This window comes from Salvia splendens, chromosome 3 (assembly GCF_004379255.2).
Source record: "Salvia splendens isolate huo1 chromosome 3, SspV2, whole genome shotgun sequence".
Lineage (NCBI taxonomy): Eukaryota > Viridiplantae > Streptophyta > Magnoliopsida > Lamiales > Lamiaceae > Salvia > Salvia splendens.
In genome coordinates, this window is record NC_056034.1 from 17567450 (window position 1) to 17595033 (window position 27584).

The 27584-nt window shown below is 42.5% G+C and overlaps 1 protein-coding gene across 1 annotated transcript; it reads right to left on the reverse strand.

Annotated features, from left to right (window-relative positions):
• Positions 1-3697: 3697 nt before the first annotated feature.
• LOC121796681 lies at positions 3698-5050 on the reverse strand. The gene is made up of 2 exons (XM_042195479.1): positions 4376-5050; positions 3698-4288 (listed from the first exon to the last, which is right to left on the reverse strand). The coding sequence occupies exons 1-2, from the start codon at positions 5048-5050 to the stop codon at positions 3698-3700; spliced, it is 1266 nt and encodes a 421-aa protein (XP_042051413.1).
• Between the last annotated feature and the right edge of the window lie 22534 nt (positions 5051-27584).

The window sequence follows — 27584 nt, forward strand, 5'->3', positions numbered from 1 at the left end:
TCGAGTGAAAAGATCACTCGCCCTCACTCCACATCCGAATTTCTAGAGAAATTCCTTCATAATCTGCTCTGGGTCAAGCTCTTCGGTCATCGTGGTGGCGGTGGGAGTGACCGTAGAGGTAGGCGCGCTCGAACTCATTTCTGGCAGTGGAGGGAGTGCGGTCGGTGCTAGCATTGACGTTGGAGCGGTTGCAGGCACTGTGATTTGGGCAGTCGCAGGCTCGATAATTTTTGGTGGTGGTACCGACGGCAGTTTCTGGGCGGTAGGGTTAGAAGACGATGCCTTCTTTGACGTTCCTCCCGCCGTTTCTTTCGGTGGTTGTGCATTCTTCCGGCGGGATTGGCGGGTTGCGGGTCGTTTCTCTATCTGGTGAGCAGTGTTTTACGGCGAGGTTATCGGAAACTACTTTTCTGCAGAGAGGAATTTGTGAGTTGTGAGAGAATAATTTGGGAGTTATGGGGGAAAATATTTTGGGGTGGAAGTTAATGAGTTTAGGTGAGATTATTTTAGGAAAAGGAAAAGGAAAATAAGGAAAACAGAAATAAGGAAAGAAAAGAAAAAAAAAATAAAAATAGGGGAAGGCCGAACGGTTGCGTCCTGACTTAAGCGACCGTATGCGTCCCCCAGGTTTGAAATTCAAATTTTAAAAATTTTAAAGCTCCCCCCCTTTTTTCGTTTGTTCCTCCCACCTTTTTCTTACACATGATTCCTTAGAAATTTTTCCCCATTCTCCCGGGTCATGTACCCTCAACACTTACGAAAATTTTAACTAAAAACAAACACCGAACAACATGATCTAGGGGATATGAATCTAAAAAATCTTTTCAATGTCAAATTACTTTCCCAGGCATGTTTGGTATTACAAAAATATTTTTGGGTTAAAACAATTTTTTTCTTTGTTTGGTTTTTCTTTTTATCAAGTTTCAAGAAAACATATTCACATTATTTACAAATCATGTTTAGGTATTCTTGGGAATATCATGGTACAGTCCACATATTTTTTTGAAAATCATTCCTATCTACCTGACCTAAGAATTCCTGAAGAATACCTAAACAATCTGACCAGTTAGGCGATAGTGGGGAGCATGCGTAGTGGAATTTTTTCCACCACACACAGCTCTGAACTATCCCTAAACACATTAACTTCGTGACCATTAACAAGGAAAGAGGTAGTGTTAGAAGCGCTTCCCTAAATTTCCACAGCTCTATTTACTCTGAGGCCAACGATCGTATAGGGTCCGATCTATTTAGACTTTAGCTTTCCGGGCATCAGCTTCAACCGTGATTGGAACAGGAGCACTTTCTGACCAACCTGCAACTCCTTGACCCAGAGGTTTTTGTCGTGCCACAACTTAGTTTTTTCCTTATACCACATCGCAGCATCGTATGACTCAAGGCTCAATTCCTCCAGCTCTTGCAGTTGGAGCTTCCTTTCCTCTTCACAGGCCTAGGGTTTCATATTCATCTCTCTGACTGCCCAGTACGCCATATGTTCTACACCGACCAGGAGATGGAACATCTTGCCAAACACGAGCGTGTAAGGCGACATTCCAATGAGAGTTTTGAACGCAGTCCGATAGGCCCAGAGTGCATCATCCAACCGTCTGCTCCAATCTTTCCTTGACGGGTTGACTGTTTTTTCTAGAATTCCTTTGATCCCTCGGTTAGACATTTCTGCTTACCCGTTGCTTTGTGGGTGATACGGAGTAGAAAGTCGGTGATGTATTCCGTATTTCTTCATAAGGGCCTCCATGGTTCGGTTACAGAATTGCGTTCCCTGGTCTGAATTGACCACCCTCGGCACTTCATATCGGATGAAAATGTTAGCCTTAAGGAACTTCGTGACTTCCTTTGCTTCACATGTGGCAGTCGCCTTAGCCTCTATCCACTTCGATACATAATCTACTGCCACCAGTAAGTAAGAATTTCCATAGGAAGATGGGAATGGACCCATGAAGTCCATCCCCCGGACATCGAACACTTCACAGACAATTACTGGGACCTGGCATCTCATCACGAGTAGAGATTCCCCAAGTCTACTGGCAGCGGCCACAATTCTGGCAGAACTCATAAGCGTCATTGTTCAACGACGACCAGTAAAATCCACAATCTAAAACCTCCCGTGCAGTTTTTCTTGGGCCACTACATGCCAATGGTCCAGCACGTCCCTCTGTTCCCATTCTGAAATACATCTTCTAATCACGTGATCTGAACCCATCCTCCAAAGGTATGGATCATCCCAAAAATAGTACTTGTCCTCACTCCTAATTTTCATCCTTTGGGCCCGAGAAATATCTGGAGTACTGGGCAGCTCTCATGTGACTAAGTAGTTTGCCAGGTCCGCGAACCGTGGCTCTGTATTCAGCTGATACTTCCCTTTGTCCGAATCTCCTGGACCGGTTACTGCGAACAACTTCTCCCATCTAATAGGTCTAGAGGATTCTCCCATGCAATGTAGATGCTCCTTTGGGAATGCATCAGGTATAGCCTCCTTTGTATCTCCTTGAAAAATTTTGCTTAGATGATCGACTACCTTATTCTCGGTCCCTTTCTTGTCCTTCACTTTCCACTCGAATTCTTGCAGGAACAACACCCATCGGATTAGTCTTGGCTTAGACTCCTTCTTTGCCAACAGGTACTTAATCGCTGCGTGATCAGTGAACACTATCACCTTCGACCCAAGTAAATATGGTCGGAACTTTTCAAAGGAATACACCACAGCTAACGTTTCTTTCTCCGTGGTGTCGTAATTTTTCTGGGCCTAGTTAAGAGTCTTCGAGGCGTAGAAAATTACATAGCTCTTCCCATCAATTCTTTGACTTAGCACTGCTCCGACGGCGTAGTCGCTGGCATCACACATCACCTTGAAGGGGTGATTCTAGTCTGGAGCTCTGATTATAGGGGCTGATACAAGCTTGTCTTTCAAAAATTGGAAGGCCCCTTAACATGCCTCGTCAAAGTTGAAATCCACATCATTCTGCAGAAGGCGGGTAAGTGGTTGTGCATCTTTTGCGAAGTCTTTGATGAACCTTCGGTAGAATCCCGCGTGGGCCAAGAATCCCCTTACTTCCTTCTTATTGGTAGGATAAGAAAGCCTTGAAATCACGTCCACCTTTGCCTTTTCCACCAGAATACCTCTTTCCGAGACGACGTGGCCAGGAGAATTCCCTACGGCACCATAAAGTGACATTTTTCAAAATTCAGCACCAAATTCATCTCTCGACATCCCTGTATTACTAGATCCAAGTTAGCTAGGCAGGTTTCGAAGGAACTTCCATAAACTGTAAAATCACCCATAAAAATTTCGATACACAATTCCAGCAGGCCCGAGAAGATGCTCATCATGCACCTTTGAAAGGTGCCTGGTGCATTACACAGGCCAAAGGCATCCTTCTGTACGCATATGTCCCAAAGAGACACGTGAAAGTCGTCTTCTCCTGGTCTTCCGGATCTACATATATCTGGAAATACCCACTGTACCCGTCCAAAAAATAGAAGAATTGCTTGCCCGCTAGTCTCTCAAGCATCTGATCAATAAAGGGCAACGGAAAGTGATCTTTTCGTGTAGCCCTGTTCAACTTCCGGTAGTCGATACACATCCTCCAGCCCGTTACCAGCCTTGTGGGCACAGCTCATTCTGTTCATTCTTCACCACTTGTTTCCCCGACTTCTTCGGTACCATGTGGACTAGGCTTACTCACTCACTGTCTGGGATCGAATAGATGATTCCCAAGGACAGTAGTTTCATAATTTCCTTCAAGACTTCCTCCCTCCTGTTTGGGTTCAGTTTCCTTTGTGGATCCCGGTAGGCCTTTGCTCTTTCCTCCAAGCGAATCTGATGCATACAAAGGCCAGGACTGATTCCCACTAAGTCCGATAGAGTCCACCCTATAGCTTTCTTCTTTCTTCTAATCACTTCCAGTGACTCATTTTCCTGTTCCTGGGTCAAGTTGTTGTTGACGATTACCGGGAACGTCTCGTTCTCCTCCAAATAAGCATACTTTAGACCGGATGGAAGTGTCTTCAACTCCTTTTTTGGTGAACTTGTTTCCTGGGGCAGTGGATTCTTTTCCATTTCTTTGGTGATTAATCCTTCAGACCCTGGCAATTTTTCCAAACTAGTCGCATGGGCTGATCTCCTTGACCCGGCGGATTCAGAATTCTTACAGAATTCTACAATCGCCTCTGCCAGCTCTTCATCCTTCAACTTCATAGTGTTCATGGCCTCACACCATCCTGCTACCTCTCTATCAATAGATTGGCTTAACTCAGAATTGTCAATTTGTTCCTGCATTAATTCAGTCTCAAGATATTCTTGGACCAAGGGGTTAATGACATCCACAGCATGCAGATTCTCCACATCTAAAGGTTTTACCATTGCTTCATCAATGTTAAAAGTGAATTTCTCCCCATGATAATCCAGACATATCGTTCCATCAAACACATCAATTATGTTCTTAGCGGTGCGTAGAAATGGTCTACCTAAAAGTACTCCGCTACACTCAGCAGACTCATATTCACTCAACTTAATCACATGGAAATTAGCTGGATACAAGAAATCATGCACCTTAACTATAACGTTTTCCAACACGCCTTCTGGACTAATGCATGACCTATCCGCTAACTGGATTACTCCTTCCAGTTTCTTATAGATGGAAAGCGGTAAAACATTTATTGATGCTCCTAGGTCACTCATAGCATGCTCAACTCTAATGTTCCCGATTGAAATGGGAAGAGTGAACATACCTCGGTCAATGCGTTTCGACGGCATCCTCCGCTTCTGAATCACTGCTGACACAGTTTCTCCGATCACTATTTTGCCATTGGGTTTGGTCTTCCCGGCGATAAACTCCTTGATGAATTTACTGAAAATAGGCAGCTTAAAGGCCTGGAGAAAAGGCATATTGATTTCCAGCTTGCCGAAGATTTCCATGAAGTCTACTGGATCATCTTTATTCTTCTTGGCCTCCCCTCGGTAGGGAAAAGGCTTCACTTGTTTGACCGTGTTGCTGGAATCTCCCTTGGAGGACTCTCCCATCTCTTTCCTCATTTCTTCAACCTCCACCTCAGTTCCTGGGTCTTGGAAGAACGGGCCAGCCATTCGGGGTACTGGTTTCCCAAGTCTCCGATCTGGATATCATCCTCTGTTCTAGCTTCCCCTGTTTCAGTGTCTTTCTTCTGTGGGGTTGAGTTATCATTTTCCTTGCTCACCACAGGAGGTGTTCCGTCATCAATCTTCATTGTCGGACCTTTATACTCTCGTCCATACCTGAGTCTGATCTGGCTGATGTTCGCCCTGTCCGGTGGCTTGACTGTGGCAGGAATCCGTCCTTCGTTTCCGCTCATCTCACTCAGGGAAGTCGCAATCTGAGATAGCTGCTTCGCCAGCATGTCCATGGCTGTCTTGTGCTCCACTTGAGCGTCTGAAACTTATGCACCACATCATTGTTGGACTGCATATTATTCTGCATGTGTTGCTGTGAGCTAACCAAATCGTTCACCATCTCATCGAGGCTCTTCGAATGCCTGGAGTTTGGCTGACTGGTATTCGGTCTTTGGTGGTGGGTTGGTCTATGTCCCTGATTTGGACGGAAATTTCCTTGGCCTTCTTGATTGTTGTTGTACTGATGAGTCGACCCTTGATACCCTTGATTCCATTGGTAATTGGGCTGAGGGTTCTGGTTGTTGCCCTGGTAATTCCTCTGGTGTGGTGGCACATAGTAGTTTGCTGGATTGTTCTGATTCCTATTGACCCAGTTAGACTGGTCACCCTAATTCCAGTTGCCCCAATTGTTCTGCCCCTCCTGATTTCTGTTGGCCCAGTTGGATTGCCGCTCCTGAAGGTTCGAATAGTTGGTGTTTTATTGTTGGGGTAGCAAATTTGGGTCGTTATCAGACCATCTAAAATTTGGGTGGTCCCTCCATGGGGTATCCGTTTGCTTCCCTGGGTTCCAACTTCCATTCGGATTCCAGCTTCCCATCGCATTTACCTGAGCTTGAATTTCTCCATCTCCTGGCAGACCATAGCAATGGTAGCCTTCCCCTGGGCACGACATTTGCTTGGCCTTTTCGGCTGGGTCCGGCGAATTATTTTTTCCTAAGGCAGTCAGAATCGTCTTCTCCAGCTTATCCATCCTAGCGTCCATCCTATCATCATTTTGCACATTCACTGCATGCACATTTCCCTTTCTAAGGATAGTACAAGGGGAGTCATACGCATTCTTCGCATCGATCAATCTCCCAAAATTTCTCTGGTCTCGGTCTCACGTTTCTTTGTGAAATTCCCCCTCGAAGAGTATAGTAAATCCTTGGACTCTAGATTCGCCCCTTCGTAGAAAATGTTGTACACCTCTACTTCGCACATTCGGTTGTTGGGGCAAGAATCGAGCAATCCCTTAAAACGTGACCAATACTAGCTCAAGGACTTATAATAATCCTGTCTACACGCTAGAATTTCCTTCTCGATGGCATTCATCTTGTTCGAGGGAAAGAAGTAGTCCAAGAAAAGCAGTCTGAAGTCTGCCTACGTGCTGATAGAATTGGTCGGTAACTTTAATAACCATGTGTTGGCCTCACTCTTCAGCGCAAATGAGAGTGCGCGCAACCTGTAATCCTCTTCGGTCGAATTCGGGGGCCTCTTCTGAATACTGCAAAGTTTGCAGAACTCATGGAGAAATTCATAAGAGCACTCAATCTTTCGCCCGTAGAAATGTGGCATCATGACCAACACGTTTGTTTTGATATCAATCGCCCGCTGGGCTGGGGTAATAACAATGGTTTGGGATGGTTCGCAATTCAGATGGGCGTTGAGTGAGCCAATTTCGGGGTCGTTATTTGGTTCAGCCGCCATGATAACACCTTCTATTCCTAAGTCTGAAGATGACTCTACTTCTTCTTTGATTGGTGAGGTTGGGTCTTCGTCACTTTCCGAACTCAGCTGGAATGGATCTCCTGTTGTTAACCCTGATCTGGTGGTGACAAGGGATACTGCTTTCTTGACCTGCCAACTAGTTTGGGCGTCTCTCCAACAGGGTGAGTTGTTCTAGTGTCCAAACCTTGAGCCTCTGCTCATAAATTGAAAAGAAAAGGAAACACAAACAAATCAAAACTATATACGCCAAAACCTCTAAACACAAACATAAACAACGCCATCCATCCCCGGCAACGGCGCCATTTGGATGTAGGAGAATAGTGCGTTGTGCTATTGATATATCACAAACCCCTAGGTCCAGAGGATTCGCTAGATCACAGGGTCTAGGAGATCGTGGAACCTTCAGAATTCGGTCGTTGGACACACACTTTTCCGCTTAAAAAACCTTAACCCACTACACTTAGGGATGTCAATCGGACCGACCCGTCGGGGTTTCGGGCCAACCCTACTCAGGTTGCGGGTCAATCGGGTGGGGGCTAATCGGGATGTTATTCCTTTCGGGTTATAAAAGTTCAACCCTAGGCCTAAAAGCTCGGGTTTCGGGCTAGCCCAGCGGGTTGATCGGATTGCTACCGATAATATTAACATGCGATCAATCCAAAAAAAATGATTAAAATTACTAATATTCATACAATGTAAAACATTTAATTATGTTATACTTGAGATATATTCTTAAACTCAACCATAAACATGATCAAATATTAATATTTGAGATATTTCGTGGAATTTAATGCATGTTTTAGAAATTTAATTTTTTTTTAGTGAATTTGAAGTTTTTAATTTATTTATCAATTATTATATTAATAAAATTTCAATAGATAATTTGTATATTTAATATAAAACTAAAAGTTATTTTTTTAGTTAAAATTAATCAATGAAGTGTCGAATTAGGAGTAAAAAAATAGAATAATAGAAAATTTATCGGGTTTTCGAGCCAACCCATCGGGTTTTCGGGTCTGGCCCTAACGAGTTGCAGGTTAATCGTGTGCGGGCTAATTGGGTTTTGATTTCATCAGGCTTTAAATTTCCAGCCCTAACCCTATAAATTTGGCTAGCTATTCGGGCCAGCCCACGGGTTACGGGCTATATTAACATCCCTAACTACACTATTGGCTAGTATAGAAAAGTAAATGATCAATCCCATGAGGACGGATGAGTTAGCAGGCATTTGTAGGGGTTTGGGAAGGTTCGGTTGCTGCCACGCAACAAGTGGGTCTAGAATATTAAACTACTGGACTTAGGAAATGAAAGCTAACTACTCTATCTACTGGGTCCAGGAAACGGGTGTGTACGGCACATGCATGACTCAAAATGTAAAATCAACTTGCGAGACAAAATCAACGAACTGGAGACTATACTGACTTTCCTAAAATGACCGAACAAACTAGCAAAGAAAGTGGAGACAAAATTTCCATAAGTGTTCAGATTCTGGAAAAGCTGTAAAAAAGTAAAAGGACAGGGCAGAGAGAACAGACAGATCGCAGATTTGATCCTAACTACTAACAAACTTCATCTTCTTCATGAATCCAATTGGGAAAACAGAATAATAAACATCATAAAAACAGAGCAAATTCTAAATCTGAAATTAAACAAGGAATTAAAGGCAAAACTCAACAGATCTAAACTACTGGGCATGGCAAATGCGAGAACAACAGTAAAAATGCCATAATCATGCAGATTCAATTCACCGCGTATCAGATTCACAACTCCGACTCACAATCCCTTCCAGATCCAACCGATCTAAAGCCAACAACATTCAAATCCAGGAACATTAACTTCGATTCAAACAACCACTCAACAAACAACTTCAGTTTCAACCAATCTCAATTCCAATGCAACAGTCAATTGCGAAAAGCATCCAAAATCAGTAGAACAACATCAAACATCAGAAACCATAGTAAAATAGAAAGTAGAAACTGTCATATCCACGAGAACAAATTCCAAAGCACAAAGCATTTGCCGAGCTTTCGGCAAGGAAGTTCACGACGAGAATAAACAACGGAAAATAAAAGCAAATTATATCTTCGCCCTCGTGAGGACGGTGTTACACCACAGAAACTAGCTAGGAACCACCACGGTAGCCGGAAGTCACCCCATAAGTGCCAAGTGCGTGTGAAGTGAAGTGAACTATGATTGGCGAGTGAAACTAAGGAGACTAAGTGTAAAAGATCAAAAAAATGCTAAAAAGATGGCTTCTCTTCTAAAAGGGGTCGTCCCTTTATATAGGCAGCAATCCCTAGGGCACTCCCTCTTCATAATTTGTCTTTTTTGCCCTTCATCCTTATACTTGCTCCTTGCTCAATTGTGTTTTACATGCTCAACTTGCAATATGATTATGAATCTAGATATGTTATTCTTGTATGCAATTTCCGTTATGCTTATTAGATGAATACAAGAATTCTGAAAAAGCTCGAGTGAGACGATGTGTGCGCGTTCTAATGTTCTAGGTCGAGCTACTAACTCCAATGAATCCACTAGATCACTAGGTCTAGGAACTCAAGGGAATATAGAAGACTCAGTCGTTGGACACACAAAGCTCGTGTTTCAAAGATCCCTCAACCCGTTATACTATAGACTAGTATAGAGAAGCAGGGGTCGATCCCACGAAGATGGACACGTAAGAAAGCATCTAAAGACTTTGGTTTAGAAAACGGCTGCTGCCACGAAATTTGGGTTGAGGTTAACTACTATTGGACCTAGGCACAAAATCGAACACTAGACCTAGGAACTGTAGACTATATGCTGGCAACGAACATCAAAATAACCGACTAACTTTCTAGACCGAGCAAACAACTTCCTAATATAACTAAATAGAAAGCATTTAACAGTGGGGACCATGTTCCAGAAATAACAAGTACGGAAGAAAAGCTGCAACTAACTAACTAAGGATTTAACTAACAGCAACATGCATCTCATCGGCTAAATCAAATACGAATATGAAGAAAACAGAGCATATACCCAGATTCGAACAGAATATAGAAGTTCGGACGTCGGAAACTTGCGACTAGCCGGAAATAAAACAGATCTACATATACTAGAAGGAATGAAATGAACACAAGAAAACTAGGCATGAATCACGATCACTCTGTTTCAGCTTCAACGCCGGATGCTTAATCCACTCCGGATCCAAGCAATCCGGTCCCAGCAACAACCAAAATCAACTCCATGATTCTCGATTCAACAGATCTGCTCCGATCAACAATAGATTCCAGAGAGTCTACTCAAACTCAACAACCAATCACGAAAATCAAACATCCAATTCAACATTCACAACTAGCTCAAGATAAATGACATCCATAATCGGAATCAACAGCAACTCAAATATGGAAAACAGAAATTTCATAAACAACAAAAATTCAACAACAAACAGGACCGTGATAAGAACGGCGAAGCTTAGTGAAATTCACGACAGTAAAGTAAAATGAAAACGATTAAATTATTTCTTCGCCCTCTGTAAGGACGGTGTTACCCACTACTGACTAGCAAAATAAACCCGAGAACACCCCACAATTTCCCGATTAAACCCAAAGTATGTAGAAGTGAGTGAGCTAGAGCTGCAATCTGGTCATGAGGTCTACACCGAGAAGGTCCCCTCTGATTGAATGCTTTCTTCTTTATATAGGTGCGGACATAATCTTCTAGAAGCCTTCGTAGAAAACTCCATTCTACCCTTCAGCTCCTTGATTTCCTCCGTCTTGTAATTTTTCTTCAAATTGCTCACTTATTCGCCAGTTTCCTTGGACCATGCAATTGTCCTATTCTTTTCCTGGACCTGGCGAAAACCTTCTACACACTTGGTTTAAAACATGTGTTAGACCCCACAAATGCTTGAATTTAACCTTTTGACTAATGCATGAAATTAGCCTTATCAAATTGCTCACACTTAAACCATACTTGTCCTCAAGTATAAAGACAAGAAAAATAGAAATAAGGCGAATTTCAATGCATGGTTATCCTTGTCCGACTCTACAGACACAACAAAACAAAAAAAACTCCTAGACCTAAACACAAAACAGACTCACAAAAAAACAAACACTTAAAGAAAAACACGAAGAAAAACACAAAGGCATGAACCAGCTTCAACTTTTAGACAGTCGTCCCCACAAGCATAAGGTCAATCCGATTCGTATACAGTCTTCAAATCCTCCCCTTTTCCTTCTTCTACCTTGTCGGTCTGTCAGTTCATCAAGATAGCCTATTGACTTCCCACTTGTTGGATTCATTCGATCACTCATTCCTCACAAAGGATATTAGGATCGAATCACTCTTAAGTCAAAGCTATACCACTGATGCGTCGGGTTATGCGAGTTTCTCCTTTCTACAATCTCCTCATTTTTCTCATTATTATATATATTTTTTAATTCCTGGGTCAAGTTACTATTGCTTCCTGTCCTTAGAGATTATTTTCTCTTTTATCCCCCTTTTTATATTTTCCCCTGGACTTCGTCCAGCTTATACCTCCGAATATTATATTTTTTTTATTCCTCCTCTGGACTTTGTCCACCTTATACCTCCATTCCTGGACTTCTTCCAGCTTGTACCTCCATTCCTGGACTTCGTCCAACTTATACCTCCAAAGCCCATTTGTTTTTTTTCTCCTTCATACTCTACTCCCTAAGCATCAAGTGGCAGGCCCCCCCCCCCATTTTTACAAGTCAGCTCTCATTGTATAGGCTTATAACTCACTCTTTAAAGTGGGGCTTCACAACTACGCCATCTAAGGCATTTTCTATCGTCCTTACTTCATTCAGATCGTATTCAGCTTATTAAGGGAAAAGGGGATCAAAGTTGACATGCATCTTATCTTCATTTGCTCTTACTAAAGGGATCTTGCCTTATTATATCCACTTGCTCATGCGGTACACAAAAACACTAGACTTAGAGACTCCTAAACACCAAAACACATACTGCACTGACGTCCTCCCCCTCCCACTTCACTCAGGCTTGTCCCCAAGCTATCCTAGTGAAGGGGGGAAATAGGAAAGTATGAACAGCACAAAAAAGACAAACAAACACATAACATCAATACGCACAAACGAAACAAACTTCTCACACTTAGACCGAGCAACGGGCTAAGTGGGAGAAAGTACAGTAGAACAAAAACCAACACATGCCAAAAGAAACATAAACTTCTCACACTTAGACCAAAGATTGGGCTAAGTCGGAGAAAGTAGTTATAAACGCAGGCAACTATATACAGAGCATGCTGGGAAAAGAAATACACAACACAAAACAACACATAAACACACATAAGAAAGAAAGAAAGGAAATATAGAAGACTCAGTCGTTGTGTGCGCGTTTCTAATGTTCTAGGTCGAGCTACTAACTCCAATGAATCCACTAGATCACTAGGTCTAGGAACTTAAGGGAATATAGAAGACTCAGTCGTTGGACACACAAAGCTCGTGTTTCAAAGATCCCTCAACCCGTTATACTATAGACTAGTATAGAGAAGCAGGGGTTGATCCCCTGAAGATGGACACGTAAGAAAGCATCTAAAGACTTTGGTTTAGAAAACGGCTGCTGCCACGCAATTTGGGTTGAGGTTAACTACTATTGGACCTAGGCACAAAATCGAACACTAGACGTAAGAACTGTAGACTATATGCTGGCAACGAACATCAAAATAACCGACTAACTTTCTAGACCGAGCCAACAACTTCCTAATATAACTAAATAGAAAGCATTTAACAGTGGGGACCATGTTCCAGAAATAACAAGTACGGAAGAAAAGCTGCAACTAACTAACTAAGGATTTAACTAACAGCAACATGCATCTCATCGGCTAAATCAAATACGAATATGAAGAAAACAGAGCATATACCCATATTCGAACAGAATATAGAAGTTCGGACGTCGGAAACTTGCGACTAGCCGGAAATAAAACAGATCTACATATACTAGAAGGAATCAAATGAACACAAGAAAACTAGGCATGAATCACGATCACTCTGTTTCAGCTTCAATGCCGGATGCTTAATCCACTCCGGATCCAAGCAATCCGGTCCCAGCAACAACCAAAATCAACTCCATGATTCTCGATTCAACAGATCTGCTCCGATCAATAATAGATTCCAGAGAGTCTACTCAAACTCAGCAACCAATCACGAAAATCAAACATCCAATTCAACATTCACAACTAGCTCAAGATAAATTACATCCATAATCGAAATCAACAGCAACTCAAATATGGAAAACAGAAATTTCATAAACAACGAAAATTCAACAACAAACAGGACCGAGCTTCGAACGGCGAAGCTCAGTGAAATTCACGACAGTAAAGTAAAATGAAAACGATTAAATTATTTCTTCTCCCTCTGTAAGGACGGTGTTACCCACTACTGACTAGCAAAATAAACCCGAGAACACCCCACAATTTCCCGATTAAACCCAAAGTATGTAGAAGTGAGTGAGCTAGAGCTGCAATCTGTTCATGAGGTCTACACCGAGAAGGTCCCCTCTGATTGAATGCTTTCTTCTTTATATAGGTGCGGACATAATCTTCTAGAAGCCTTCGTAGAAAACTCCATTCTATCCTTCAGCTCCTTGATTTCCTCCGTCTTGTAATTTTTCTTCAATTTGCTCACTTATTCGCCAGTTTCCTTGGACCATGCATTTGTCCTATTCTTTTCCTGGACCTGGCGAAAACCTTCTACACACTTGGTTTAAAACATGTGTTAGACCCCACAAATGCACGAATTTAACCTTTTGACTAATGCATGAAATTAGCCTTATCAAACTGCTCACACTTAAACCGTACTTGTCCTCAAGTATAAAGACAAGAAAAATAGAAATAAGGCGAATTTCAATGCATGGTTATCCTTGACCGACTCTACAGACACAACAAAACAAAAAAAACTCCTAGACCTAAACACAAAACAGACTCACAAAAAAACAAACACTTAAAGAAAAACACGAAGAAAAACACAAAGGCATGAACCAGCTTCAACTTTTAGACAGTCGTCCCCACAAGCATAAGGTCAATCCGATTCGTATACAGTCTTCAAATACTCCCCTTTTCCTTCTTCTACCTTGTCGGTCTGTCAGTTCATCAAGATAGCCTATTGACTTCCCACTTGTTGGATTCATTCGATCACTCATTCCTCACAAAGGATATTAGGATCGAATCACTCTTAAGTCAAAGCTATACCACTGATGCGTCGGGTTATGCGAGTTTCTCCTTTCTACAATCTCCTCCTTTTTCTCATTATTATATATATTTTTTAATTCCTGGGTCAAGTTACTATTGCTTCCTGTCCTTAGAGATTATTTTCTCTTTTATCCCCCTTTTTATATTTTCCCCTGGACTTCGTCCAGCTTATACCTCCGAATATTATATTTTTTTTATTCCTCCTCTGGACTTTGTCCACCTTATACCTCCATTCCTGGACTTCTTCCAGCTTGTACCTCCATTCCTGGACTTCGTCCAACTTATACCTCCAAAGCCCATTTGTTTTTTTTCTCCTTCATACTCTACTCCCTAAGCATCAAGTGGCAGCCCCCCCCCCCCCCCATTTTTACAAGTCAGCTCTCATTGTATAGGCTTATAACTCACTCTTTAAAGTGGGGCTTCACAACTACGCCATCTAAGGCATTTTCTATCGTCCTTACTTCATTCAGATCGTATTCAGCTTATTAAGGGAAAAGGGGATCAAAGTTGACATGCATCTTATCTTCATTTGCTCTTACTAAAGGGATCTTGCCTTATTATATCCACTTGCTCATGCGGTACACAAAAACACTAGACTTAGAGACTCCTAAACACCAAAACACATACTGCACTGACGTCCTCCCCCTCCCACTTCACTCAGGCTTGTCCCCAAGCTATCCTAGTGAAGGGGGGAAATAGGAAAGTATGAACAACACAAAAAAGACAAACAAACACATAACATCAATACGCACAAACGAAACAAACTTCTCACACTTAGACCGAGCAACGGGCTAAGTGGGAGAAAGTACAGTAGAACAAAAACCAACACATGCCAAAAGAAACATAAACTTCTCACACTTAGACCAAAGATTGGGCTAAGTCGGAGAAAGTAGTTATAAACGCAGGCAACTATATACAGAGCATGCTGGGAAAAGAAATACACAAAACAAAACAACACATAAACACACATAAGAAAGAAAGAAAGGAAATATAGAAGACTCAGTCGTTGTGTGCGCGTTTCTAATGTTCTAGGTCGAGCTACTAACTCCAATGAATCCACTAGATCACTAGGTCTAGGAACTTAAGGGAATATAGAAGACTCAGTCGTTGGACACACAAAGCTCGTGTTTCAAAGATCCCTCAACCCGTTATACTATAGACTAGTATAGAGAAGCAGGGGTCGATCCCCTGAAGATGGACACGTAAGAAAGCATCTAAAGACATTGGTTTAGAAAACGGCTGCTGCCACGCAATTTGGGTTGAGGTTAACTACTATTGGACCTAGGCACAAAATCGAACACTAGACGTAAGAACTGTAGACTATATGCTGGCAACGAACATCAAAATAACCGACTAACTTTCTAGACCGAGCCAACAACTTCCTAATATAACTAAATAGAAAGCATTTAACAGTGGGGACCATGTTCCAGAAATAACAAGTACGGAAGAAAAGCTGCAACTAACTAACTAAGGATTTAACTAACAGCAACATGCATCTCATCGGCTAAATCAAATACGAATATGAAGAAAACAGAGCATATACCCATATTCGAACAGAATATAGAAGTTCGGACGTCGGAAACTTGCGACTAGCCGGAAATAAAACAGATCTACATATACTAGAAGGAATCAAATGAACACAAGAAAACTAGGCATTAATCACGATCACTCTGTTTCAGCTTCAACGCCGGATGCTTAATCCACTCCGGATCCAAGCAATCCGGTCTCAGCAACAACCAAAATCAACTCCATGATTCTCGATTCAAAAGATCTGCTCCGATCAATAATAGATTCCAGAGAGTCTACTCAAACTCAGCAACCAATCACGAAAATCAAACATCCAATTCAACATTCACAACTAGCTCAAGATAAATGACATCCATAATCGAAATCAACAGCAACTCAAATATGGAAAACAGAAATTTCATAAACAACGAAAATTCAACAACAAACAGGACCGAGCTTCGAACGGCGAAGCTCAGTGAAATTCACGACAGTAAAGTAAAATGAAAACGATTAAATTATTTCTTCTCCCTCTGTAAGGACGGTGTTACCCACTACTGACTAGCAAAATAAACCTGAGAACACCCCACAATTTCCCGATTAAACCCAAAGTATGTAGAAGTGAGTGAGCTAGAGCTGCAATCTGGTCATGAGGTCTACACCGAGAAGGTCCCCTCTGATTGAATGCTTTCTTCTTTATATAGGTGCGGACATAATCTTCTAGAAGCCTTCGTAGAAAACTCCATTCTATCCTTCAGCTCCTTGATTTCCTCCGTCTTGTAATTTTTCTTCAAATTGCTCACTTATTCGCCAGTTTCCTTGGACCATGCATTTGTCCTATTCTTTTCCTGGACCTGGCGAAAACCTTCTACACACTTGGTTTAAAACATGTGTTAGACCCCACAAATGCACGAATTTAACCTTTTGACTAATGCATGAAATTAGCCTTATCAAACTGCTCACACTTAAACCGTACTTGTCCTCAAGTATAAAGACAAGAAAAATAGAAATAAGGCGAATTTCAATGCATGGTTATCCTTGACCGACTCTACAGACACAACAAAACAAAAAAAACTCCTAGACCTAAACACAAAACAGACTCACAAAAAAACAAACACTTAAAGAAAAACACAAAGAAAAACACAAAGGCATGAACCAGCTTCAACTTTTAGACAGTCGTCCCCACAAGCATAAAGTCAATCCGATTCGTCTACAGTCTTCAAATCCTCCCATTTTCCTTCTTCTACCTAGTCGGTTTGTCTGTTCATCAAGATAGCCTATTGACTTCCAACTTGTTGGATTCATTCGATCACTCATTCCTCACAAAGGATGTTAGGATCGAATCACTCTTAAGTCAAAGCTATACCACTGATGCGTCGGGTTATGAGAGTTTCTCCTTTCTACAATCTCCTCCTTTTTCTCATTATTATATATATTTTTTAATTCCTGGGTCAAGTTACTATTGCTTCCTGCCCTTAGAGATTATTTTCTCTTTTATCCCCCTTTTTATATTTTCCCCTGGACTTCGTCCAGCTTATACCTCCGAATATTATATTTTTTTTATTCCTCCTCTGGACTTTGTCCAGCTTATACCTCCATTCCTGGACTTCTTCCCGCTTATACCTCCATTCCTGGACTTCTTCCAGCTTATACCTCCGAAGCCCATTTTATTTTTTTCTCCTTCATACTCTACTCCCTAAGCATCAAGTGGCAGCCCCCCCCCCCGTTTTTACAAGTCAGCTCTCATTGTATAGGCTTATAACTCACTCTTTAAAGTGTGGCTTCACAACTAGGCCATCTAAGGCATTTTCTATCGTCCTTACTTCATTCAGACCGTATTCAGCTTATTAAGGGAAAAGGGGATCAAAGTTGACATGCATCTTAACTTCATTTGCTCTTACTAAAGGGATCTTGCCTTATTATATCCACTTGCTCATGCGGTATACAAAAACACTAGACTTAGAGACTCCTAAACACCCAAACACATACTGCACTGACGTCCTCCCCCTCCCACTTCACTCAAGCTTGTCCCCAAGCTATCCTAGTGAAGGGGGGAAATAGGAAAGTATGAACAGCACAAAAAAGACAAACAAACACATAACATCAATACGCACAAACGAAACAAACTTCTCACACTTAGACCGAGCAACGGGTTAAGTGGGAGAAAGTACAGTAGAACAAAAACCAACACATGCCAAAAGAAACATAAACTTCTGACACTTAGACCAAAGATTGGGCTAAGTCGGAGAAAGTAGTTATAAACGCAGGCAACTATATACAGAGCATGCTGGGAAAAGAAATACACAACACAAAACAACACATAAACACACATAAGAAAGAAAGAAAGGAAATATAGAAGACTCAGTCGTTGTGTGCGCGTTTCTAATGTTCTAGGTCGAGCTACTAACTCCAATGAATCCACTAGATCACTGGGTCTAGAAACTTAAGGGAATATAGAAGACTCAGTCGTTGGACACACAAAGCTCGTGTTTCAAAGATCCCTCAACCCGTTATACTATAGACTAGTATAGAGAAACAGGGGTCGATCCCCTGAAGATGGACACGTAAGAAAGCATCTAAAGACTTTGGTTTAGAAAACGGCTGCTGCCACGCAATTTGGGTTGAGGTTAACTACTATTGGACCTAGGCACAAAATCGAACACTAGACGTAGGAACTGTAGACTATATGCTGGCAACGAACATCAAAATAACCGACTAACTTTCTAGACCGAGCAAACAACTTCCTAATATAACTAAATAGAAAGCATTTAACAGTGGGGACCATGTTCCAGAAATAACAAGTACGGAAGAAAAGCTGCAACTAACTAACTAAGGATTTAACTAACAGTAACATGCATCTCATCGGCTAAATCAAATACGAATATGAAGAAAACAGAGCATATACCCAGATTCGAACAGAATATAGAAGTTCGGACGTCGGAAACTTGTGACTAGCCGGAAATAAAACAGATCTACATATACTAGAAGGAATCAAATGAACACAAGAAAACTAGGCATGAATCACGATCACTCTGTTTCAGCTTCAACGCCGGATGCTTAATCCACTCCGGATCCAAGCAATCCGGTTCCAGCAACAACCAAAATCAACTCCATGATTCTCGATTCAACAGATCTGCTCCGATCAACAATAGATTCCAGAGAGTCTACTCAAACTCAGCAACCAATCACGAAAATAAAACATCCAATTCAACATTCACAACTAGCTCAAGATAAATGACATCCATAATCGAAATCAACAGCAACTCAAATATGGAAAACAGAAATTTCATAAACAACGAAAATTCAACAACAAACAGGACCGAGCTTCGAACGGCGAAGCTCAGTGAAATTCACGACAGTAAAGTAAAATGAAAACGATTAAATTATTTCTTCTCCCTCTGTAAGGACGGTGTTACCCACTACTGACTAGCAAAATAAACCCGAGAACACCCCACAATTTCCCGATTAAACCCAAAGTATGTAGAAGTGAGTGAGCTAGAGCTGCAATCTGTTCATGAGGTCTACACCGAGAAGGTCCCCTCTGATTGAATGCTTTCTTCTTTATATAGGTGCGGACATAATCTTCTAGAAGCCTTCGTAGAAAACTCCATTCTATCCTTCAGCTCCTTGATTTCCTCCGTCTTGTAATTTTTCTTCAATTTGCTCACTTATTCGCCAGTTTCCTTGGACCATGCATTTGTCCTATTCTTTTCCTGGACCTGGCGAAAACCTTCTACACACTTGGTTTAAAACATGTGTTAGACCCCACAAATGCACGAATTTAACCTTTTGACTAATGCATGAAATTAGCCTTATCAAACTGCTCACACTTAAACCGTACTTGTCCTCAAGTATAAAGACAAGAAAAATAGAAATAAGGCGAATTTCAATGCATGGTTATCCTTGACCGACTCTACAGACACAACAAAACAAAAAAAACTCCTAGACCTAAACATAAAACAGACTCACAAAAAAACAAACACTTAAAGAAAAACACGAAGAAAAACACAAAGGCATGAACCTGCTTCAACTTTTAGACAGTCGTCCCCACAAGCATAAGGTCAATCCGATTCGTCTACAGTCTTCAAATCCTCCCATTTTCCTTCTTCTACCTAGTCGGTTTGTCTGTTCATCAAGATAGCCTATTGACTTCCCACTTGTTGGATTCATTCGATCACTCATTCCTCACAAAGGATGTTAGGATCGAATCACTCTTAAGTCAAAGCTATACCACTGATGCGTCGGGTTATGAGAGTTTCTCCTTTCTACAATCTCCTCCTTTTTCTCATAATTATATATATTTTTTAATTCCTGGGTCAAGTTACTATTGCTTCCTGCCCTTAGAGATTATTTTCTCTTTTATCCCCCTTTTTATATTTTCCCCTGGACTTCGTCCAGCTTATACCTCCGAATATTATATTTTTTTTATTCCTCCTCTGGACTTTGTCCAGCTTATACCTCCATTCCTGGACTTCTTCCCGCTTATACCTCCATTCCTGGACTTCTTCCAGCTTATACCTCCGAAGCCCATTTTATTTTTTTCTCCTTCATACTCTACTCCCTAAGCATCAAGTGGCAGCCCCCCCCCCCCCCCGTTTTTACAAGTCAGTCATTGTATAGGCTTATAACTCACTCTTTAAAGTGGGGCTTCACAACTAGGCCATCTAAGGCATTTTCTATCGTCCTTACTTCATTCAGACCGTATTCAGCTTATTAAGGGAAAATGGGATCAAAGTTGACATGCATCTTATCTTCATTTGCTCTTACTAAAGGGATCTTGCCTTATTATATCCACTTGCTCATGCGGTATACAAAAACACTAGACTTAGAGACTCCTAAACACCAAAACACATACTGCACTGACGTCCTCCCCCTCCCACTTCACTCAAGCTTGTCCCCAAGCTATCCTAGTGAAGGGGGGAAATAGGAAAGTATGAACAGCACAAAAAAGACAAACAAACACATAACAGCAATACGCACAAACGAAACAAACTTCTCACACTTAGACCGAGCAACGGGTTAAGTGGGAGAAAGTACAGTAGAACAAAAACCAACACATGCCAAAAGAAACATAAACTTCTCACACTTAGACCAAAGATTGGGCTAAGTCGGAGAAAGTAGTTATAAACGCAGGCAACTATATACAGAGCATGCTGGGAAAAGAAATACACAACACAAAACAACACATAAACACACATAAGAATGAAAGAAAGGAAATATAGAAGACTCATTCGTTGTGTGCGCGTTTCTAATGTTCTAGGTCGAGCTACTAACTCCCATGAATCCACTAGATCACTAGGTCTAGGAACTCAAGGGAATATAGAAGACTCAGTCGTTGGACACACAAAGGTCGTGTTTCAAAGATCCCTCAACCCGTTATACTATAGACTAGTATAGAGAAGCAGGGGTCGATCCCACGAAGAAGGACACGTAAGAAAGCATCTAAAGACTTTGGTTTAGAAAACGGCTCCTGCCGCGCAATTTGGGTTGAGGTTAACTACTATTAGACCTAGGCACAAAATCAAACACTAGACCTAGGAACTGTAGACATCATCCTGGCAACGAACATCAAAATAACCGACTAACTCGAGCAAACAACTTCCTAATATAACTAAACAGAAAGCGATTAACAGTGGGGACCATGTTCCAGAAATAACAAGTACGGAAGAAAAGCTGCAACTAACTAACTAAGGATTTAACTAATAGCAACATGCATCTCATCGGCTAAATCAAATACGAATATGAAGAAAACAGAGCACATACCCAGATTCGAACAAAATATAGAAGTTCGGACGTCGGAAACTTGCGACTAGCCGGAAATAAAACAGATCTACATATGCTAGAAGGAATGAAATGAACACAAGAAAACTAGGCATGAACAAGAAAACTAGGCATGAATCACGATCACTCTGTTTCAGCTTCAACGTCGGATGCTTAATCCACTCCGGATCCAAGCAATCCGGTCCCAACAACAACCAAAATCAACTCCATGATTCTCGATTCAACAGATCTGCTCCGATCAACAATAGATTCCAGAGAGTCTACTCAAACTCAGCAACCAATCACGAAAATCAAACATCCAATTCAACATTCACAACTAGCTCAAGATAAATGACATCCATAATCGAAATCAACAGCAACTCAAATATGGAAAACAGAAATTTCATAAACAACGAAAATTCAACAACAAACAGGACCGAGCTTCGAACGGCGAAGCTCGGTGAAATTCACGACAGTAAAGTAAAATGAAAACGATTAAATTATTTCTTCGCCCTCTGTAAGGACGGTGTTACCCACTACTGACTAGCAAAATAAACCCGAGAACACCCCACAATTTCCCGATTAAACCCAAAGTATGTAGAAGTGAATGAGCTAGAGCTGCAATCTGGTCATGAGGTCTACACCGAGAAGGTCCCCTCTGATTGAATGCTTTCTTCTTTATATAGGTGCTGAAACGAGGGTTTTGTTGTTGGTTGTATATATCGAGTGTGCACAGAAATAGATCACTGCAAGCGCTTGGTCAAGACACCACGCTCCTTAAATCCACTAGAGCACAAGGTCTAGGAACTTAAGAGAACATAAAGTGCTTGGTCGTTGGACACACATCGACCCTCCTTCAAAAAATATAAATCCCTCAACCCGAATACTATGAATTAGTATAGGGAAGTGGGGTCGATCCCACAGAGATGGACTCGCAAAGTAGTGCTCAGAGACTTTGGACAGACTAATGGCTGCTGCCACGCAACAAAAGGGTTGAGAATTTTAAACTAACTCTAGACCTAGGCAGAAAATGTAAATGCTAGACCTAGGACATGTTAAACTTGTAAATTCAGACTTCGACAACAAGAAACATAACCACTTGCTAGACAGTGTAAACAACTACCTAATCTAGCTAAACAGAATATGACTGAAGGTGGGGACCATAATTCCAAAAATGGCAAGTACGGAAAGAACTGCAGATTAACAAACTGAGCAAAAAGCGAGATTCGAACAGAATATAGAGATTTGGTCGTCGTTATCTTGCTGCAACTCGGAAACACATTAGATCTGCGTACACTAGACGGAATGAAAGAAAATCACGTAAACTAAGCATGAAAATCAGATCGAAACTACTCAGATTCACGGCAGAATGCTTGATCCACTCCGGATCCAAGACATCCGAACCCAACAACCAACAAATCCAGCAAATCCAACCAAAATTCTTCCACAATCCAACTCCAATCTCCCAGATCTGACCATTAACCTGCAATAACTCAGTAAACAGCTGCGAAACGCATCCAACTCAGACAAATTAAAACTCCAAAATCTCAATAAGCGAAACGATCAAACCAGAAATCAACACAATCGCCATAACGGAAAATCAAACTTGCATCTAAATCAGAAACTATTCGGTGAAAACAGCGAACCGAGCTTCGAACAACGAAGCTCGGCAAAGTAAGCAAAATGCGGAAAGCAGAAAGTAAATTGTTTCTTCGCTCTTAACAAGAGCGGTGTTACACCATATCAGAAGCTAAGATGAAACCCGGACGTGCGAACTGAGATCTCCTCAAAACTAGTATCAAGTGTGTGTGTGGGAAAGTGAACTAAGCAACAGGCTGTGGTGAGGTCTCCCCCGGGAAGATCCCTCCAGCTTGCATGCTTCTGCCTTTTATAGATGCGGAAATAGCCCTTGAGTCTTCGTAGAAATCTCTATTCTACCCTTCAACTCTGGAGCTTCCTCCGTCGAGCAATTCTCTTCATAATCGTTCACTAAATCGCCAGTTCCTCGACCTTGTGATTTTTTGGTCTTCTTTCCTGGACCTGGCGAATTCCTTCACACACTTGGCTTAAAACGTGCGTTAGTCCTAGTAAAATCACGAATTAAATCCCTAGACCCATGCATGAAATTAGCCTTATCAAACTGCTCACACTTAAACCATGCTTGTCCTCAAGTATGAAAGACAAGAAAAAGAAATAAGGCGAATTTCAATGCACGGCCCCCCCCAAGTACTATTCTACAAACAAAACAGACTCCTAGACCTAGACAACTACAACACGAAACACATGAAAAATCACAAAAGAAAAGAAAACACATAAGCGCATAAACTGGTATTTTCCTAGCAGCCATCCCCACAAGTTTAAGGTCAATCCAAGCGTTTACAGCCTCAGATTCCTCCCCTTCCCTTCTTCTATCTAGTCGAGTTGTCAGTTCGTCAAGATAGCCTTCTGACTTCCCAATTGTTAGATTCACTCGATCACTCATTCCTCACCAGGGATGTTAGGATCGGATCGCTCTTAAGTTAAAGTTACTCCACTGATGCATCGGGTTATGAGAGTTTCTCCTTCCTACCGTCTCCTTTTTATTCCTGGGTCCGGTTTCTACTGCTTCCTGCCCTTAAATTTATTTATTTATTTTTTTTTTTTTTTTCCTGGACTTCGTCCAGCTTATACCTCCGGTTTTATTATTTTAACTCCTCCCCTGGACTTCGTCCAGCTTATACCTCATTTTCCTGGACTTCGTCCAGCTTATACCTCCAGAAACCCTTTCTTTTTTTTATTTTTCCGTCAGACTCTTCTCCCTAAGCATCAAGTGGTAGCCCATTCTTTTTACAAGTTAGCTCAAAGTGTATAGGCTTATAACTCGCTCTTATAGTAGGGCTGCACAACTGGGTTATCTAAGGCATCCTCTATCGTTCTCACTTCATCCAACTGACTTTGATTTATTAAGAGAAAAGGATTCACAATTTAGCATGTATTTTCTCTTCAATTACTCTCCCTAAGGGGCTTTTTGCTATTTATTATACCAGTTATGCAAACACGAAACCTAAAAAAAACTTCTACAAACTCCTAGACCTAACAGAATATGTACAAGACACTAACTGCACTAACTGCGTCCCCCCTCCCACTTAATTTATGCTTGTCCCCAAGCAATCCGTATGAAGTGGAAAGCAGGCCAGTTAGTGGCGACATGAAACGAACTCAACAAAACACAAACTTCTCACACTTAGACCAAGCATTGGGCTAATTGGGAGAAGGAACAACATACAACACAAAACATGCTATGACATATAACCCCTTCTCACACTTAGACCAATGCCTGGTCTAAGTGGAAGGGTTCAACACATATATACAGAACCTAGCATGCTGACAGGTAAAACAGAAATAAAACGAAAGAACTGTTAAATAAAAGAAAGAAAAAGTTACTTGGGTTTGAGGGGAAATTCAATTCGGTGTCTGGCCCCCGTGGGAGCCAAACTTTGGTGGCACCGTCGGCTGGGTCATCTTTGCTTTCTTCCTGGCCGGCATCTCCGGCTTCACTGGTCTGTCATCAGTAGGTCGGGGTATGGCTGTCCTCAGGACCACGGGTCTAGCGGAAGAGGGGGTGATGTGAGGCCTCGGGCCTTGTGATGGCTTCTGCGCGGATACACTTCCTGGACTTAGCGTTGTAATGTTGCCGCTAGACCCAGGAATAGTTTCTGATGCATCCGGGAACTTTTTGTGCAGCCATTTCAGCATGGTCGTCATCAAAGCAACACCCTCCGCCATCCTGTTGGTTTGCTCTGTTGACGAAGCCACCCAATCGGTGATTCGTCCCCTTAGGACTGCGGCCTCTTCCCTGCTTTTTCCGAATTCCCTTCGGATCTCAGTCATTTCCTTGCGTACCCCGTCGATTCCTTTCCTTACCTCCTCAACCTCTTTCTGAACTCCCTGAACCATCAGCCTGACTTCGTCCTCAGTGGCTTGATCCTTTACCTCCACACCATCGGGTTCCTGCTTGACTTGTGCCTCTGACTTACCGACCTCATAAAAACACACCTCCTTCCCTCGGGCGATCAGCAACCCCTTGTTGATAAAAAAATCGAAATTGAAGACTTCCGGGGCTGAGCACATCTTTACTACACGGCAGGCCTTGCTGATTTTAATTACAATGTTGCGCTGCAAATAGGCCCCGAGAAGATGGCACGTGTACAGATGCCTGGACGGGTTGGAGGTGACTTGATGGCAGGCTTGGGCTAACCAATAACCCAAATGAACTCGTACTCCTGTGGCCATGCACCACGTAAAGTATAGGTCGGCGGTCGTCAGGGCATTGTTGGCAGTGCCCATCAAGTTGTAGCTAACAAAAGTTTGGGCGAATCGCAGGACCCGATTTTCTATATGGTGTGCCTTCGACCAACTTGTTTTAAATTGACCCACTCTTGAGTGAGTCAAGAACTCCCACGCACCTTGTGCCTGAAATCCTGGCGTCAACTTCGGCGGACCAACCATTCTGTCGTTCCACAGGCCCTCATCATCTTCTGTTCTCGTTAGCAAGCCCATCCGCAGCGTCCACTCCCGGATACTCATCCTATGTTCTTCATTAAAAAGCCTGAAAGCTATGGAATCCGCATCCAAATCGGCGGTGGATTTGAACCGGAAGGTGGAAAAGAATTCACGGGCCGCGTCGACTGGGACTTCGAAAGTGCTGTGCTTGAGTAACCAATCAAAACCGATTGCATCTATATACCCCCTGAACTCATCGTTAGAGCTAATATGTTTGAGTTCCGCCGGGTGGTACATTTTTCCGGACTTCGCCACCTTTCCCTCAGCACTCTTTTCCTTGTATATGGCCACACGTTTTGGATCGTCAAATCTTCTCATATTGTCTAACAGCTCGTTTGTAATCCAAATCTCCGTCGGCTCAAAGTTCAGTACATCCTCGTCTTGCTCCTCCTCTGAATCACTGGACCTGGCAGGATTCTCGGGCTCCGTGGCGTATGGTACTTTGGCGGGTGGAGGAAGTGGAGATTCAGTAGATTTCCCCCTCTCCTTCTCGGTCGAGGAGGAAGCAATTTGTTTCCCTTTCCTCTTCTTAGCCCTCGCGCGGCGCCCCTCTTCGTCACTCTCCCTTCCACTCGGCCTGGGGGAGTCTTCCTGCGCAGACACAGCTGTCGCTAGGTCCAGCGTATCCTTTTCCTTTTGTTGGGCAGAAACGGCAATGTCATCAAGAATACTCCGACGTGTCCGTCTCCTTGTTTCCCTTAGATTAAGCTGCGAATCGGCCTCCTCAGAGACCTCAGTTAAATCCACTATCATGTGGAGTCCTGCATCGACAGTTTCTTGAGCACCCTCAGAATCGAGTGCTCCACTTTCCTCTGCTAACAATGGGGTTGCCCCCGTGATATAAACAGGGGTTTCTAACCCCGTAAGATTTCCTTCAGGTTGGGCTTCAGTGCCCACAGATTTTTCGGGAGTCCTTCCCGCATCAACAACTTCCTCAGTAAATTGGGCTTCATTGCCCCCAACTACGTCTAGGGTTTCCTTTTCTACATCCTTCTCAGAATCTAGGGCTTCTCCGCCCACTTGAACATCATCATCATCAACGGCATCCCTCTCAACAGACGCCTCCAGAACAGGGGTTTCCCCCTCAGCCCTACTAACAGTAATGGCGGTGTCTTCAACTACCGCAACAAGAGCATCTACCCCCCCAACAACACTCTCCACCAAATTCACAGCAGAAATATCAAGGTTTACTCCCTCTGAAACACCATCACCTCCAAACTTTAAAACAGGGGATTCCTTCTGAGAATCAGAACCTAACCTGGGTTCACCTACGGCCAATAACGTCAGTCCCGCGGCCAGATCTGTCTCTACTTCGCGAATCTCCGTAATGGGTGATCCTGGAACGTCGGGCACTGCATCGTCCTCCGGCCTGGTGGCGGTTTCTGGGACTGTGTGCTGGGCAGAGGTGGTTTCTTCTGGAATAATGGTAGCAGCCTCCGGTGCGGTTTCTTGTACAGCAGTGGGTGGTGTCTCGACAACCTCCGGTTGTGTCACGGTGGTTGTTGGAACGGCTGGCATGGGTTGTCCCATTGCAAACATCGCGAACGCTTGCATCGCTTTATCGGCCCCTCCGAACTTCTGAAATAGTTCATTCATGAACTCCGCCGCACTCTTCTCGGCGGATCCAGAAGCGCTGCTGGTTCCTTTTTGGTTATCCATGGTATTCTGTAGAAAATTTTGAAAAGAACTTGGGCGAAA